This window comes from Leptonotus elevatus, chromosome 3 (assembly GCF_054856555.1).
Source record: "Leptonotus elevatus isolate MCC_2025b chromosome 3, RoL_Lele_1.0, whole genome shotgun sequence".
In the NCBI taxonomy this organism is placed as follows: domain Eukaryota; kingdom Metazoa; phylum Chordata; class Actinopteri; order Syngnathiformes; family Syngnathidae; genus Leptonotus; species Leptonotus elevatus.
The window spans coordinates 16,255,620-16,273,616 of record NC_141241.1 but is presented as its reverse complement, the minus strand read 5'-3'; the positions used below and the strand labels follow the sequence as shown (position 1 = coordinate 16,273,616).

Below are 17,997 nucleotides of genomic sequence, written 5' to 3'. Positions count from 1 at the left end.
GTCTATAAAATGCGGTACTTTATTAACCCTTATCGTTCGTCTCGTAAATGCGCATGCGCGTTGTCGACTCATGAATATTTAATAAACATCCCAGCTCGGCACCCTATGATTGGACCGCGGTGGCTCGTTTTCCTGTGTTTTTGTTTCACAGCCCCACTTTTGAGGGCACTGCTCTGCGCCTAACTGAGCTCGAACTAGTTCGCCTGTTGCTGTCACAGGGCTCAGACGACGTCATTGCTCACAATGGACGGAGGACACCGCTGAAGTGGCCGCATCCACGCGTGTCGGACACTGTCGGAAATAACTCCCGTCTGCTTTGGATTTTGGCCCCGCGGCTTCAAAGTTGACTCATTTTTAGACATATACAGCATTGGACCGCCGGGGAATTAGAAAACCGTTGCTTTAAAGATGGTGAGTGATGTTTAACGACTATGTATTTGTATGGACATGACTCCTAGAAAAAGTTGCAATTTCCAGTGAAGCAAACACTACTTACTTTAATGTATTTGTGGCACATTTACTTTCTGGTGGTGATGTTGGGTTAAAAATGTTTACACTTTGGTCACAAACACTCACCGGACACTTCATTAGGTACACCTGCTTTATTTTGTGGGAGATAAATGCTCAGTTTTCTCAGTTTGCAGATGAGTTTATCATATATATTTTTTCTCCTTTATGTAACTGAATAAGGCAATACTGTATAAAGTATTAGAAACACCACTCAGAATGCAGTGCAGTTCCACACCAGTGCTAATAGGACTAGCTGATATTTAACAGCTAGTCTTATAAGGGATCATGTTGAATTTTAAAACTGCAATGGACTCTTTGATAATTCATGTTATTTGACACATGAAGGACACATCCTTGTCACAAACCGGTTATTCATGCGACAAGAATCAGGTAGTATGTTTCAGGCTGTTTCTGTGTGTGTGTGTGTGGCTGTTCATTGCATGGAGACAGGTTTTTCCTGGTTACAGAATGGCATCCATGCAACAGACACACCTAGAGGTTATGTGGCCTTACTCAGTGTTGTGTTCTGGCAATAAGTCATCCAACCATCAGGTTGAATGGCACAATGTGGTGGCCTGTTTGGGACTTTTGTTTGTTTTTGTTGGTTTTCTGCATTGTGGCCATGTGCACTTTTATCTTTGATGCTTTCAGTCAAGGACCAAGGTGTTCACATCTGGGTGACTTGTAACACCCTAAGGACAAAAGGTTGCATAATGTTCACTCTATAGAGCCTTTATTTTTCAATGTACATGATTTAAAGTACTTGTAATTGAGTCATCTATTAATGAACTAACTGTATGGCACAGTCTTCATCTATTTGAAATGTATTAAACGAAGGCCAAACTGCCCACATATGAAAATGAGGACACAATGAATCCAACTCATGTAAAAACCTTGTTATGTTATTTAGGTGTTCTTAAGGCCCACGTGACTATGCCATGTGATTAAAACAGGGAGTAAATATTTAGACTGCCATTCTAAGTGAATAGCATCGCTCGGTAGTTCCCTCTCTGCCAGATGCTGGATAGCACGTCGGTATGACAGCAGATGGTTTGCATTATTTTCTCTTTTCTCCCAGACCGAGCCCCCGCTCGCTCTCCGTCGGTTTCAAAGCTGGCGCTCCGTTCTCTGACCCGTCGCTGCTGTTGAGATTTGCTCTGGAATTCAAGCTCCCTCTTTGGAAACAGGACGGACACCCATTCACCTGGGGAACTCGTTAGGCTTGTTGTTGCTGTGGTTCAGCACAGTCTGCTTGAGCGCTTCCACGCGTCCTTCTTTTCGCAGCCCTCCTGTGGCGTGTGATGACTGCAGGGAGTTGTTGACTTGTTAGGTCCAGAGTGTGAAGCAATCTGAGCTACGCGAGTGGTGTCTGCTCACTTGAAATCCACTTGCATGTTCAGTAACAAAATGAGTTTGTGCCTATAGGTGTTTTCATCAGGATCGCAGTCATCCATAAACTGCAACAGAATAATGAAATTAAGTAAATTAAGCATTTGTACTCGTAGCAGGACAAAGAGAAGTCTCTTAAAATGTGTTTCCTTCATTTAATGCCATTTTTTTTATTGGATGTACATGATTTTGGCATGTCCCGCAAAACTGCTCTGCTAAGTGTGTATAACAAGTTGTAGTTAATTATACAGAATAAACATTATTTTTGCATAGTTTTATCATCCGCAACAAGTTATTTCATAAAATGACTCATTTTGATCATATAGATATATTCAATTTTCAATACTCATATTCAACATTTTGGTGTCTCTAGAACTTTTGTCCACCTTGTCATGATGGAATAACAGACCTATCCCTTGGGAGTCGGGAATACTGTACTCGTCCTCCCATATGAAACAATCCTAAGTCCCGAGTATCATCAAACTTGGGACTATAAACCGCAACTGTTTTTGTGTAGCTAAATTTTCATCATTTCAATAGCTAACAAACAACAATGGAAACTTATTAGTGTAGATCAAAGGACAAGTTCCTGAGTTTGTTCATATAAGCACGATATGTACTTTGATATTCTTTGAAGTCTGCTTTTGAAGTGACTTGAAAATCGAACACAAAGCAAAATGAAAGCTCAGCTCATTTTCCCTCATGTTGATTTGAGCGTAAATGAATCTTTTGTGTATTTTGTTTCCTCAATGAATTGTCAGTTAGGTGTATTTAGTCATTTGGGGGTGCGAGAGAAACCCGTGTGCGGCAAAGGTTTCGAATGTTAATTTTTATCAACTAAAAGTGAAAGTTTGAATAAAGTCCTGAAGATCCTTTTTGAGGATTATTATCTCACAAGTGAATCACCTCAGCTCTTAAAATGTAGTGTAGTTTTACCACTTTAATACCTCCATCAGCTTTGTGATGTTAAAGTGTCCTCGTTTCTGCATCCCCCCCCCTCCACGTTCGACATGACAACAAGTGCTGCTGCAACCGCCAGGAGCGTTTTGCTCTTTGCCGTTGTCGGTTAGACACTTTTGGTGCCACCATAAAAAAAAAAGTTTGAAACCTTTTGTTAGTAACAAAAATAGCTTTAGATCAAAGACAACTGTATTAAGCAGGCTTTATGAGACTTCTTGGAAATCTCAGGCGGTTGCTGCGTTTTGCCTTATGGTAAATGCACCCCTGCTCGTGATGACGTCAGGCATTTAGTATTCCTGGCTCTCATGAAACTTTTGACTGTGGAAGTGGTCAGCCAAGAAGTACCCAGCACTTTCCTCCTCTTGTTGCATATACAGTGTTCACTGTGTCGCCAAAGCAGTGTGTGTACTATCTCTGTGGTCGTGCGACTCTGTATTTAGGCCTCGGCCTTGTTTTCCGACTGACTGGCAGCCAGACCTTTAAGTAATGTGAATCCTTGACGAGATAACCTCATCTGCTGTATTTCACAGTGAGTAATGGAGAAAGTTAGCTACATGACCTAATCATAATGTGCATGATCACCAAAGTGTTGACACTGTGGACTTCCTCCTGCCTGGGCAATTATTACCCAGCAGTAATGTTTTATGACTTGTTGTTTAGGCGTTTATCTTTTAATCCGTGTGCCGTTCGTCTTGCTAAGTCGATTGCTCTGCTGCCATCCATCCTCACAAAATCGCTAGGCCAGGGATGTCCAGTCCAGTTGGAACTCGTGTGGGTGAACTATCGCAAATTTTAATACGACTACTAATAAATTGGTTTTATATAGAGCTTTTCTAGATATTTAATCTAATTAACAACCATAGTGACAAAATGTCTCTTCAAAAGTTAATGACGATATTTCAGTTGCAGAAGCAAAAATATTTCTGCTCCGTCTGCTGCCAATTTATGAACATGTCACATTAACGATCCACGAGTAAATACTACTTTAGAAGTTGGCAATTTACGACAGATGGTTCTGAATGTAGAGATCTGCTCAGTAAGTGCAGGGACATAGCTATTCTCTAGGGTCACAAGTCACACTAAAATCCTGAGAAATCCTGAATTATTTGCCTTATCACCTATAACAAAAATCTGTGATGTAACATTTTTCCCCAAATTGTTTAATACAAGGTGTCCCAAAAGTAATCAACTTTCCTTTTTTTCCTATTCATTGTGGTATAATTCAGAGAAATGTGAGGCCATCAGCATTTGAAAGCTTAGCTTTGCAATTCTTGAAAGCATATCCATTCCCCTTGACCAAGGTTCGCAGTTTTATAAAAGTCCCCCAACTGGAGTTCAGCGCCAATTTGAGAAGCTTTGCGACATCACACTGCTCCAACACGTAAAGTAGTACAATTGATGCTATCGATGGCAAGTTTGTTGAAACAGGATCTGTTCTTGACAACGCACTCATGAAGGCCCGCTATTAACACCACTTATGAAAACACTGAACTGCTAGAGCAGGCGTTATCGCAAAGCCAGTGAAAGTCTATTCAAAGAGCTGCATTGAACTGCACTGCAGTTGGAGATGAAACATTTTTTTGCCAGGCAGCAATTGTGCAACACTGTTCCAATGTTGTGATGGTAGAGCCGCGCGCTTCCCAGCATGCTTTGCAGTACTCTAAGCATTGCTCTTTATTTGCATTGAGTGTAAAAGAACATTTCTAATGGAAGGGCCAATCGACATCAACATTACTGCGACGTCACTGTCAACATGCACTGAACACAGAAATCAGCATGCACACATGACAGAAATTCCGGTAGACTGCTGTCACAAAACCATAAGTGATGACAGCGTTGACACAGAAATAAGAATGATATAAACATTCCTTATCATTGTGCTTGGCTCAAATGATTGTTTGCGCTTCCTTTCCACGAAGCAGGTGAAGGAGAACATTGCGTGCGTACATGTAGGTTGTATGATAAGAGACGAGATTCGAGAGTTATGCTTGGCATCCGCGTGACGCTACTGAATATCAACATCACATTTGAAAAAGTATGAAGGCATCAAGCCCAGTAGCTCATCTGTTAATGGCGTTCCAACTAAAAGCCTTTTACTTGGCTGTGATCTGATACAACAATAATATTATTAGACTGTCACTGTAAGGTCCAATGTTGCTGTTGCGTCTCAGCCAAAAGTTTTCAGTTGATCATGCCGCTGCAACTACAGCAAGCTGACTAAGATGCGGCGGTGCTCTCGAATGTATTTGCATGACAATCCCTCATTGCCTTTGCGGGCTGTCAACAAGGTCAAGGTTTGTGTTCCGGTTGTCTGCCGCTAGGTTCTCATTTTCAACCATTTTTACTTCCGAGTTTGCCACTAAGAGCTTTTTAGTGATAGTTATCTATCATATTAAGAGGTTATTTTCAATCTAATGAATTGCTGTTTTTTTTGCTTTCATGTTCTTATCAGAAATTGACGTGGACAGGGGAGTTTTATTTCTGTTTTATTTTGTGTTCAAATAATCCCAATTCATTTGCCTCAATTGATGGAACACATTTCTATGAGTGCCTACTAATATTACTGTGTTGTGACACTGAAGTTCTGGATCATGCGGAGAAAACTCAGCTAAATGTAGGCAGGGCAATAGGGAACAATAATCGAGTCAAGATATTTAAAGGCCTTACAGGTCTTTTGTTCCTCTGGAACATTGTTGCGCATGGTGTTAGTCACTTCTTTGAGGATGCCACTTCATGCCCATGTATAGAAGAATACTGTACAGTACAATTTGATTAACCATTGTGTTTTTGGTCCTTGACCAGTTAGATGCTTCCTGATGTGATGTGACATACAAAAGCTGTTTGAGGATAGGAGAGGAAATCATCTTTGCACAATATTATTTAGTAATATTAATAATTATAAGAAAATTATTGTTAGATAGTACACACTTTTGGATTTTTATCAAAACAACTTATGCTCTACATTGCACATTCTTGCTCAGATATTGTGCTTGCACTCAGTGTAAAGCTCTAAAGTGCCATTCATTATGTAGTACATGTTCCATGAAACAGTGCTTGGGGACACAAATGCCATTGTACAGGTAATTTTAATGAGAGGTGTGTTTTTAGTTGAGCCTTACAGCAAAGAGCATTAACTGCGCTGGAACAGCTCTGTTTGATTTCCTTCTTACTAAAAACTCAGATGTGTGTTCTGTTGTTGACTGAACTGACCTTGTCTTGCCATATGAAAGGTATTTTCAGTCCTCCACCCATGTCATGTGGTTCTCCCATTACCAGTGTACATTATCTAATACTGTACTTGACATTAAAGTCTGTTTACATTGAACAATACAGATCAGTTTGAGAACACGTTAAATGTTCTAAAGGTACAGTGGACCTTGCTAAGTTGGCCCACGAATATCGAAAATCCACATTGAAATTTTAAAACCAAATCATTCTTTAAAAAAAAAACCTAATCAGCCACCCCCAATTTTTTTAAAGCATCTGAAAAAAAAGCATATGTGAATCTGCAGGTGCTGAACCACAAGCATGTGGGGATCCACGCAATAGTTGTATGGAAACTTACGAGTGGCCCGACTTGGGAGTTGAGCTGTCACTCAGCTTTCTGTCATGAGTTGCAAGCAAGAATTTGAGATACAAATCATGCATGGTGTGTGAGAGATGGTTAACAGTTATTCAAGAAATATGCCAAGTGCTTGCTCTATTTATGCTAGTTCATTATTGCCACTCCCAGTTGAAGCTCACAAAAAAAAAATCTTATTTATCCAAACCACCTTTTTGTCTTATGAAAGTCCGCTAGCTTGATGCTAACACACAATGAAAAACGCTATAGATGGGCTAACAAATGTATAATTTTTTTTCAGTCAGTCATATTCAGAATTGTTCGGCCTTGGGGGAGGTCTGAGTGTAGATAGGTTGTTGAAAGGCACAGAGGGCATCTTGGTTCTCAGGTTTTAAAAGTGAGTGTACAATTGTTTCGTCCCATGTGTTAGGTACAAAGCGCCTCAGGATTATCGATTGAAACCTGAGTGGGAAGTTCTAGTGACACAGAAATTGGCCACGACTGCATATGAGTTGTTTGCATTCAACCTTTACTGAGGCGGCTCTATAAAGGCCTACTGTACTGTACTGTACTGTACTGTACTTGGTATGACTTGTCTTTGATTCCCAGTAGTTCCACCCTGAACCATAACCATCTCAGAGACTACATATTTTGAGATTTTTTTTTTTTATAACACTGATTCTGTCAGAGTTGCTTCAAATAAGCCCTGAGGATAAACACTGCCTGAACAAAACTGAAACGGCGTGTATTTTTAGTTCATGATGTGTTCGGGATCTTTTCTTTGGCGAGACATACACACACCCTTCCCTGTAGGCACAGCATTATGTGTCTTCACAATTAGTCAGCGCTCATGTTACCACCATCCAGCAAAAGTCACAAATTACTAGTGTCTTCTCTTAATCTTGTGCGAAGCTGAGATCTCATGTGAAGTTGATATCGTTGGCATGATGTCAAAATACACATGGAAACCGAGCTTCACTGGTCACAACATTAGGCACAAACATTCTGTCCTTATAAAACTGGTAATCCTCAGTTAGTTATCATGTTAACAATATTTCTCTGTTATGGCTGCTGTTTGGAGTGTTTTGGATGTTTTAATTCCTCTTAGCTCATCAGAGTATACGACACTAATATTAGTCATTCTTAGAGTTATATTATAGCACAGCAATATAGATGTTGTTTAGCATTAGCATTAAGCTAGCGGACTGAAAGGTTGTTATGTGGTTGTTTCAAATGCATAAATTGTCATTCTCCTTGGTCTATGTTTATTTTCACAGTCGGCTTCATGTTCATGTTTATGCTCATCATTTCGTGTTTGATTAAGAGTTATGAAAGTTCCATGAAGGCACATGCAGTTGGTTTATCTTCACTCTGATTAGCCGGATTTTTGTGGATGGAGTTCAGAGAACAGGTTTGCAGTACTGTTGTCCAAATATTACATTCTCTTCCACTCCAACTAAACCAGATCGTTCTTGGAATCAAAAAAACAGTCTGTCAAGACCACAGATAAGCTTTATGTTGCTTTTTGGCTAGTAACAAAGTACATACAATATTACAATTTTCGATTTGGACGTGATGGTTTTCTACGCACACTACGACTGCGTTACGTTTTTTCCTTCTTCTTTCTTTAAAGTTTTTATTTTTATTTTATTTATTTATTTATTTTTTTACTTGGCTTGTTGATGCAAAACAGCGCCAGCGGTCTAATTACAGCATATGTACGTGATCAATTTTTTAATGTACAATTAATTACTCATCTTTAAATATAGTTTTTGGGCATTACAAAACAATGAGGCAACAATCATTTTTGCAGAGACTATTCCATAGACAAATTTCACCAATTGCTATACATCAAAGTACATTAATTTGTGACATATGTTTACAAAATGAGCTTAGTCGAGGCTTAATCCTTGGCTCTATCAGAGGCCTTATTGTCGGGGACCAGTAAGGCAAGTAATCTGTAATTGTGGATTTAATCTTTGTATCCCTCTGCTAGCCAAAATGTCGTAAGAAATACTAATTTAATTTCCTTGGCTAGTTGCCTTGTATAAAGTGGGGACCGAGCCCTGCCGTGTGTAATTGACTCCCACCCAAAAAAGTTTGCAATTATCTATAGATTCCACAAAATGGCAAAAAAAGCATTTCCCCTGTATATTAGACATGGCTATAGCCTGACTAAATAAAGCTCTTCCCCTCACTTTGGCATAGTTTTGCATGTTTTTGCTTTTATTTTGCTTGGTATCTGCTGTCCACAAATGCAGAAACATGTACGACATATGGCTGCAAGGATTAATTGAATAACTCAAATAATTGAATAAGTGAAAGCAAAATCTCTGCCATGAAGCATTGCGAGTATCATTTTTTCCACACGGGGTAATATTAGTGCAGTTACAAGCACCAGTCCATTTAGAAATAAGTTAGGTACAATGGCAGTGAGCCAGGAGGAAAGATTGATCATGTCCAAAGTTCGGAATCATGTAACAGAAGGTAAAGTGAAACGTGTACGATTGCCAACACAAGGTACCATAAACAAAACAAAAAATAACAGAACTGTGAGCTAAATTAAATTGTTATATTAAGCATCGATAGGTAGAAATTATTGTAATGCCCCAAAAAGTACTCAAAGATAGACACAATTTCATTTACTTAATTAAACAAACATGTAATAAGTCCATTCATACATGATCTGCCAATTGCCACTCAACATTCAGTCTGATGGACTAGTGACTGACAGCCACTCTACACACACATTTGCTGACACCTAAGTCACTCACCAGGCCTGGCCCGTGATTCATAGCCATGAACAGTCAAAGTCACAGATACTACATAGAACAACGTGTGGATGGCAATCCCATGTGGCCGATTTTTTTTATTTTTATTACATTTTTATTGAATAATTGTGTAATCGGTATAATACTTGATTCTAATAGTTCATTGTGCAATAAAAAAAATAAAAATCATGGCATTTTGTTGATTATAAAATATTGTATTCATAAGTTTGAGCGCAGGTACAAGAACAGTTTTGTCTAAAATAATGAAGTTGTAGTCATCTCACTAGAAATTTTGGGCCCATATTTGGAAGAAAAATTAATCCTGAAGTACCTCATTAATTATATGGAAATGATTCCTCGTCCATGAATATCCGCTTTGTTACACTTTGCTCCTCGTATGCTTGGCCTCCCCTGAGAGATAACTTCTTCGCGACATCCCACATGACAAGGAATCTTTAATTTTGTGGTAGACACAATCACATTCCGTAAAGCACTTCCTCATAGAGTCTGTCGTTTAGTACAAGTAGGGCAATTTCTCAAGATTGCCACAACAAAGTGATTAGCGGCCTCACTTGTTTCTAATTTTAGGAGGGCGGGCTGTGTTTCTCATGCTTACAATGGTAACACTGGCTGGACTGTGTGTCAGCTTCTGCGGTGGAAAAGCACAGAAGGAAGAAATGAGGGGAAAAGTGCCGCTTATGATACTGAATCAAAGCCAGCCATTTCCTGTTCGCTGAGCCAGCTTCTGCTCAGCGCTCTCCATATATGGTGATGGTATTTGCATGGAAGGGGAAGCCTTATGGATCAGGACGGATACTGGAATGCCTTCTATGAGGGGAAAAGTCCCTGACCTTGAGTTTGGGTTTAGCTTATGTAACACTTGTCTCGCTTGAGGTTTATTAGTAAACAAATATAAGATATAAAAACACTCTGAAGTTTAAATCCCATGGTAGAGAAGCTTATTGAACATGAAACAACTTTGACACTTTGGTTGGAAAGTGGCGTCCCTCTCAACCACCATCACACTTGACTTGAGCGCTATGACTTTTAACCCTACACAGCCCAGTGTGCGGTCAATCAAGACACCTCCCAGGCATCTGTGTGTGTACTGTACGTGTGTGCCGCCCTGTTCCCCTGGCCAGCTCCTCCCTGCCTGTGACTGTTGATGTAAGACTATTTTCTCAGTCGTCTTGCCTCATTAAACCAGCCCGAGTCAAAACACATGAAGCCATTCTCCCAACATTTGACATGCACCTCCTACATGCACAACTTATTAGTTCCCTCATCATGAATCTGCACTTTTTCATCCCAGACAGGTTAATTGCAGCGCACTTGTTTTTTTGTTTTCCTTTTCCCCACTGGATGGTTTTCCCACACACTTTCTGTTGTCAATTAGTGACATGAGGCATTCGTGGGTCTTGGTTTTGTCTGCGGTGCCAAAACATGCTTAAGTAAAATGCTCAACATGTTTTATCGCATAAAGCATTGGAGATATTGTACGATCCTCTTACAGATGGCATTCACAGAGAAGTCACTTGTTCTTTAGTATGAAGAACACAAATGTGCTAGGTACACGATTTGAAATCTTAAAATAGCTCAAAATGTTGCTTCTTAAGAAACAATTAATGGCTTCCTTTGAGCTGACTTTATATTGGACCAAGTGCAGGATGCATTGTGGACTTACAGTATATTCTTGTATGATCTTCACCATCTGCTCGTGAATCAATTTAGTTGAATTGCCATTGATCCATATATTTTTTTAATTCCATGTTTTTAATTAAAAAAAATATTGTCCTTGCATCCAGTTTCTGTACCGCTTATCCTCACTTTGATCGTGGGTGAGCTGCAGTATATTTGTGAAGTAATAATAATAATAATATCTGTAGATAAAAATACAAGTGACCAGCAGAAGTAGCTCAGTATAACCATGTTACCGTGTAAAAGGAGCGTAAAAAATACTCACGCATATGTCGCATTAACGCTCCACTGACAAGTACAATTTATTCAACAAGTTAGTTTATTCTGTCATTTAGTAGATTTGATGCGTATATATAACCATGGAACACAATATCATGTGGGTATTGATTTTTTTTAAATGGCTGGCATTGATTGAATTTAAGTACAAATTGCGCCATTTGTTCTTTTGAGTCTATATTAAAACCAATTGCAGCACAGTCTCCTCCCACTACTAACCAAACACTCAATGGCCACCTTTAAAGGAAAAGTCAACCCAAAAATGTTTTCTTGACAATAATATGCTCTATGCAGCCCCACTAGTCTAAATACGGTATTCTGGTTAATATTGCGTTAGTGGAATATGAGTTAAGCAGCAAAATCCAGCAGTTTTTATCACTATCAGAAGGCGGCCATTTTGCCACTTGCTGTCAAATGAAAATGACATCACAGTTGCTCAGGTTTCAGGTAACATCCCATCACAGCTCAGCTTTAGAAAATAGGTGAGCTGTGATTGGTCGATGCCTGAGTCCTGAGCAACTGTGATGTCATCTTCAGTTGAGAGCAAATGGCAAAATGGCCGCCGCCTGAGATGGATTAAAAACGCCTGGATTTTGCTTCATAATTCATATTCCACAAATGTAATAATCAGAATGTCATGTTTCGACTAGTGATGTTACATATATAATCACATATTATTGTCAAAAAATATTTAAGATTGACTTGACCCTTTAAAATGTACTGTGTAAGTAAGATTTTGTTTGTGTGCAAACTAACATTATGAATTCAACCTTTATTAGATATGTATCCATTCTTGCAGATGTAAGTAACATTGGCATGTTATTGTAAAAAAAAAATGTTTTCCCCCTTTACCCCACCTAAAAAAAAAAGGCAGTAAAACATTTTAATGGGTGTGAACTGAAGGATTAGTCAGGTGTTAATTGGTAATTGTCGCAGAAAGGGAAAGTACCTGGGTTCTGCAAACGCTGTAAAAAAAATTCCGTCATCGCAGTGTGTAAAGTGGTTGATTTTCTTCTTGTAAAGTCTAAATTCACCCTGGAAGATGTTAAACGCACACCAGTTCTCTCTATAACAAGTTAATGAGTGACTGACTTTCCACGGGATTTTAATACTGGCTTGTTATTATCTCTAGAAAGGAAGATTTGTTTAATACAGTTCCAGTTTTGATCTGATTAGATCGTGGCGGTAGATTGTTTCTTCTCTTTTTCCTTTGACCATATGAATTAGCCTCCCCTTACCACGCTTCCCCACTTCCCTGTCAGGAGGAAGGCAAAGGTTCAACAGTGGATGCTCTCCGACTCATTTGCCGTCACCGGCCACACTGCGCGGTGTGACCTTCTTCCACAGTAGCCACACACTGAGTGACACAACACTGACTCATAACGCATGATGGATGACCTCACAGTCAGTTTAAGCAAAACAAGAGATGTGGGCAGAGTGTTCGGATGTGGATAGAAGTCGGATCCAAAAGGAAACACACTCACCATGCTGCAGCAATCACAAAATGTGCAGATTGGGAAAAAAAAGAAGTTTTTTGTCTGATTACAGATGGTGAGGTGCCTCAAAGCCACACTTAATTATTATTTTTAAATCCATTCATCTTTTGTATCCAGTCATCTTTTGTACTGCTTATCTTCATTAGGGTCATGGATGTGATAGAGCCTAGTCCAGTTTTATAAACACACACATTTTTTTTATTGATTTGATATACTATTTATTTATTTATATCGATTTTTAGAACACTGTTCTAAAATGATTATTCAATTGAAATATATTTAACATAAAGGCTTAAAAATGGTTTTTAAATATTAAATGTCAATATTTTGACCTGGAAGATAAATACAACTGAACTTCACATAGGCAGTGTTTTTTCTTCATGTACCACTAGAGGGAGCCCTCATAATGTAATGTTTTAAGCAAAGAAAAAAAAACAATTCTGCATTTACAAAGATAATACTGTTTAGTTTTGAGAGATATAGTTGTCTTTAGTATTGTGGTTGTACAACACAGCTCCTATTTTGATTTGGTTACCGTATTTTCATGAAAAAATAATTTAATTTGACATGTAATCATCTCATTTTATGATAGGAAGAGTGTGGTAAAAAGCCAATTAAGTGCTCTGGTTGGCTTTGCTGACTCATCAATTTTTTTTTCCCTTGTTTGTGTTTTTTCCAGGGGGGCCGGGGTCAGTTCGGGTACCACTGGCAGAGCCACAATGTCAAACTCAGTGGCGTGGACGACATGGTGCTGCTCAGCAAGATCAACGAGGACGCCATCGTGGACAACCTGAAGAAGAGATACATGGATGACTACATCTTTGTATCCTTTCCTTACAATGGCGCCTCACACCTCGGCGAGGAATTGCGAGCCTCCCTTCACCTCCGCTTTTCCCAGAATAGCCCCGATAGTCACTGGTGGCTGTGAGTAACTTCGTTGTCGGAAGCTAACGCCCGCCCCTGCTGCGGTTAAGGGGGCACAGGTCAGCTTGGTACGGCTGCCAGATGTTTGACTCACTTGCCCAAGGAGGGAAGATTTCACTGAAGTGCAAACTGTGACGAAACAGTCACTTGTGTGGAGTCTGGATGACCAAATTATTCAATGTACACTATATGTGTGTGTGTGTGTGTGTGTGTATATATATATATATAATGTATAGACCTTTTTTAGTGAGCAAGATAATGCAAAAACTATACAAAGTGAACCCCTGCTATTCACAGGCGATAGCCCCGCCCCCTCCCCCCAAAAGGTTTGTAAATGCCGATAGATGCTACAAGATGGCTGCCAAGTACTGTTTATGTCTACATGAAACGCCTTAACTCACGTTAACATACAGTAGAATCTCGGTTGTAATTTTTCTTTGGTTCAGTTCATGAGCCAAAATGTTCACAAACAGAGGTAATGTTTTCCATTGAAAGGAATGTACACACGATTAATTTGTTTCGGACCTTATTTTTATTTCAGAAGATAAATACTGTAAAATATAGAAGCCAGTTACATTCAATACAGTTAAGCGTCTTTGTGTGTTGAAAAAAGTACTATAGATTGTTTTGCTTATTTTTGCAATAGTACATATTATTATACAATGAAGCTTCCTAATCACATTATTGCAAGCAGTTTCCACTTTATTTGGAGCTAAACTGAATGCAAATTTAGAGCAAAGTAGCAGTGATACTAGCTAAGCTAGGAGGATAGCTTAAAAAAAAAAGAAGCAAATTTGCAAAGTCAAAAATGCTAATTTGCAAGTATTCACTGTAAAACTCATTTCCATTATTTCTTTTTTTTTTTTTAACCAAGAGATTACTTTATCCAGGCTTCGAGTTGGCTAAAGGTTTGGCATAGTGCAGCTTGTTGCTTTTGACAGAGAAGTTCATGTTATAAACTAATGTTTCTACAGCAATATCGTCTTCAGCAGGTCTGGTTTAGATTGAAACTATTGAAAGCAACATGCATTTCACAACTATGAGGATTTATTATTGTAAATCAAGCACATACACGCATAATTTAGTGAATGAACAATTCATGAATGAAGAATGAAGCAGCCTTTTGAAAAGCAGTTCTCGAAGAAGCACTTTTATGGCCGTGTCTATGGGTTGTGAACTTTGGCAGCTATAGGCCTGACAGCTCTTAGTCAGGATTTAGATGTTGGTCAGCAAACAGCAGCAACTGTGCAGCCTCCTTGCCAGCAGTGCTGCCGGTTGCTCACTGTAGGCCACCCACAATAGCAGCTTTATTTGTCACCAGCAGCACTATAGTTTCAGGGTGTAAAACCTCACAACGATGTTGCATTCTCGACCATTTGTTCAAAACCGGGGGCTTAATTTAGAAAGAAGATAAGGTCATTTCTTCTTTGTCTATCAGGCTGTTAAATTGCCTTGTGCATGAACAACTGGAACTGCAAACTAAAACCAAACGTAGCATTCAGGGGTGTTCAAAGTCTGGCCTCGAGGCCATTTGTGGCCCACTACATGTATTGTATTAATACGCTGCATATTGTAATAAGATTGAACATGGCCTCTGTCAAAATACTTAAATCTGAACAAGAAAACACTATTTTTAAGTAAAAATTGCCAGAACAGAATGGTACAAGATATCACACTTTTTTTTTTAAATACATTTTTAAATGTAAACAAAGGTAAATGACAATCTGACACATATATTTAAAGTTATAACAAAAGTTGGCTATTCAAAGCGATCACAAAAACAGCTAAGTGAAAATATGGCCAACGTTTTACATTTGAAATGTTAATAAACACATAATGTTACAAGATATATTACTTGTGTAAAATTATATTTAAATGTAAAAGTTTATTAAAAAATTGTCAAATGTGTTTTTTAAAATTGAGCATAATTTACCAAATATCACACTTGATTTTTTTTTCTTGATATCTTTTTTTTAAATTGTAAATCTGTTTTGTAACAAATATTTTAGAGTATTAAAATAGTGTTAATTAAATTAAGTTATTTAATTTTTTATAAAATTTAGATAGCAATTAAATCTAATATTACTTTGCTTTGTTACAGATCACACCAAGCAGTGATGTACGTTTTCTTTCTTGATTTATGTTTACTGCTTTGCATGAGTTGAACTACAGTATATTGAATTGCTTATTAAAAAATTTCAACAACACAAAGTGAAGTGGCCATTATTCCACTAAATTAAGTACTGTACATGTTTTTTTTGTTGTTGTTTTTTTTGTGTGTGTTTTGTGTGTTTCCCTTTAGTTGTCTTAGGTTGGTTGGAATTATAAACAGTATGCACACTTGTGCAACCATATGATTGCAGTTTTTTTTCTTTTGAGTTGTACAGATTACAGGTAACATTAATGGTAAAAAAAAAAGTTTGGAAATATTGGTGGCTCGGGCATCTGGTTCGGATGCCTCCTGGGCGCCTCCCTGGGGAGGTGTTCCGGGCATGTCCTACCGGCGGGAGGCCCCGGGGACGACCCAGGACACGCTGGAGAGACTATGTCTCACGGCTGGCTTGGGAACACCTTGGGATCCCGTCGGAGGAGCTGGCTGAAGTGGCTGGGGAGAGGGAAGTCTGGGCTTCCCTGCTAAAGCTGCTGCCCCCGCGACCCGACCCCGGATAAGCGGAATTGAAGACTGAACGGAACGGAACGGAACAAAAACCTGGCAGTTTTACAGGGGTGTGTAGACTTTTCATATCCACTGTGAGGCCGTAAGAGGGAAATGTTTGGTCATACTTGATATAGTTGGATTATCTATCTGATAGTGTAGCAAATGTTGTGTAATTTGTGACTCTCCCATTGAGATTAATTTGATCTTTTTCTTTAGATTACTCTTCTCTTTACAATCCTTAACCAACACTCTTGTCAGACATACATTGGTCCTGTGCTGATCTCAATCAACCCCTTCAAGCAGATGCCCTACTTCGGGGAAAAAGAAGTGGAGATCTATCAAGGCGCGGTAAGTAGCTTAGTTGAACCCGAAAGCATCCGTTCAAGCTGTGTCGCTGCAATATGCGCAGCTTTTAAGATGTTACCGTCCGTCTGTAGAACAAAGTTGCTGAAAAGAACTGGGTTGGATCCAGTGCGAACGGTCCAGCTGGCGAGTGCAGATGTTGTCTGTCAGGAACTGGCATGATCACTGGGAAAGTTTGGCAGTGCCGTCATAGGACTGCGTGTTCAGCCAGCTGCTCACTTTAAAACCCCTGGACACTGTAACAAATACTCAATATTGTGCGGATACATGTACTGGTTGCCTTTTAAAATGCATAGATTTTATTTATAGTCAAAAAACTGGGTGGAGAACAAAGAATGTGATTCTTATCTGTGCTGTTTAGTGCCAGTACAAACTTTTAGGAAGTTGGAAAACCTGTCATTTAAATTTGTAACAGTTTCAATATTTAAGTCAATCTCATAACCCGGGCCACCGTTGATATATAACCCCGATTTACCCCACATTATCTCAGTTGTCCTCCGTTTCCTCACTGGAAAAGGTTTATTTTTTAAGTTCAATTGAGTTCAACTCATTTGCTCCCAAAAATGTATAAATATGTTCTATTTTAAATATTACCATGCGCCCAAAGACATATTTATGCGTTTTGTTTTGTTTTTAATGCTAGAGCATACAGAAGGCTTTGACGCAGCCTCTGAACTGAAGAGAATGCTTGAAGCAATTGTAGTTATTACAAAAGCGGCCAGCAGGTGGTAGCAGAGCATTAGAGATCAACCAGGGCCATGTTGTAAAAGGCTCTTTCCCCCACAGTTTTAAACAGATTTGTGAATAATGATAAAACTTATCTATATTGTAATGCTAATTGCTGCAAAATGTAAACAGATAGAAATTTACTTTTTTTCTGATGAATGAAAAGACTCATTTTTCTTTTGTTAGGTTAAAAAATTTGTATAGCAATAGAACAAAATATTCTGTGGGCCTTGCCAAATCTGTCAAAATCCAGTGAAACCGCCAGGAGCAAAGGGGGTTGCTTCAGTGAAAATGGCTGGGAAGTGAATGAGTTAACATGTTGGAATTGTACGACTCAAAAAGTTTTAAAATGAACTTGCTCACTTTTCAGCACAAAAACCTGGAATTTAAACAGGGGTGTGTAGACTTTTTATATTCACTCTATATGTGTGATCCCCCTTCCCACCAGGCCCAGTATGAGAACCCACCTCACATCTACGCTCTGGCGGACTACATGTACAGAAACATGATGATCGACCGAGAGAACCAGTGTGTCATCATTAGGTAAGAACACCCCATATTTCATGACAAGAAGATAGGAACGGTTTGCTCCCAATCATCGCTAAAGTCCCAAAATCGGATTGATCTTTTTAACTCAAAGGCAGACTGAAGGTGATTACAATC

At 39.0% G+C, this 17,997-nt stretch overlaps 1 protein-coding gene across 2 annotated transcripts in view; it reads left to right on the top strand.

Annotated features, from left to right (window-relative positions):
- Window positions 1–114: 114 nt before the first annotated feature.
- myo1ea (myosin IEa) overlaps window positions 115–17,997 on the top strand; it is a 48,889-nt gene continuing 31,006 nt past the window's right edge. The window contains exons 1-4 of one of the 2 annotated variants that reach the window (XM_086071118.1): window positions 115–411; window positions 13,342–13,485; window positions 16,504–16,593; window positions 17,783–17,877. In XM_086071118.1, coding sequence (XP_085927244.1) covers window positions 409–411; window positions 13,342–13,485; window positions 16,504–16,593; window positions 17,783–17,877 — 332 coding nt within the window. In that variant the 5' untranslated portion in view covers window positions 115–408. The remainder of the gene's footprint in view (window positions 412–13,341; window positions 13,486–16,503; window positions 16,594–17,782; window positions 17,878–17,997) is intronic. The other variant, XM_086071119.1, reaches the window with a different exon arrangement.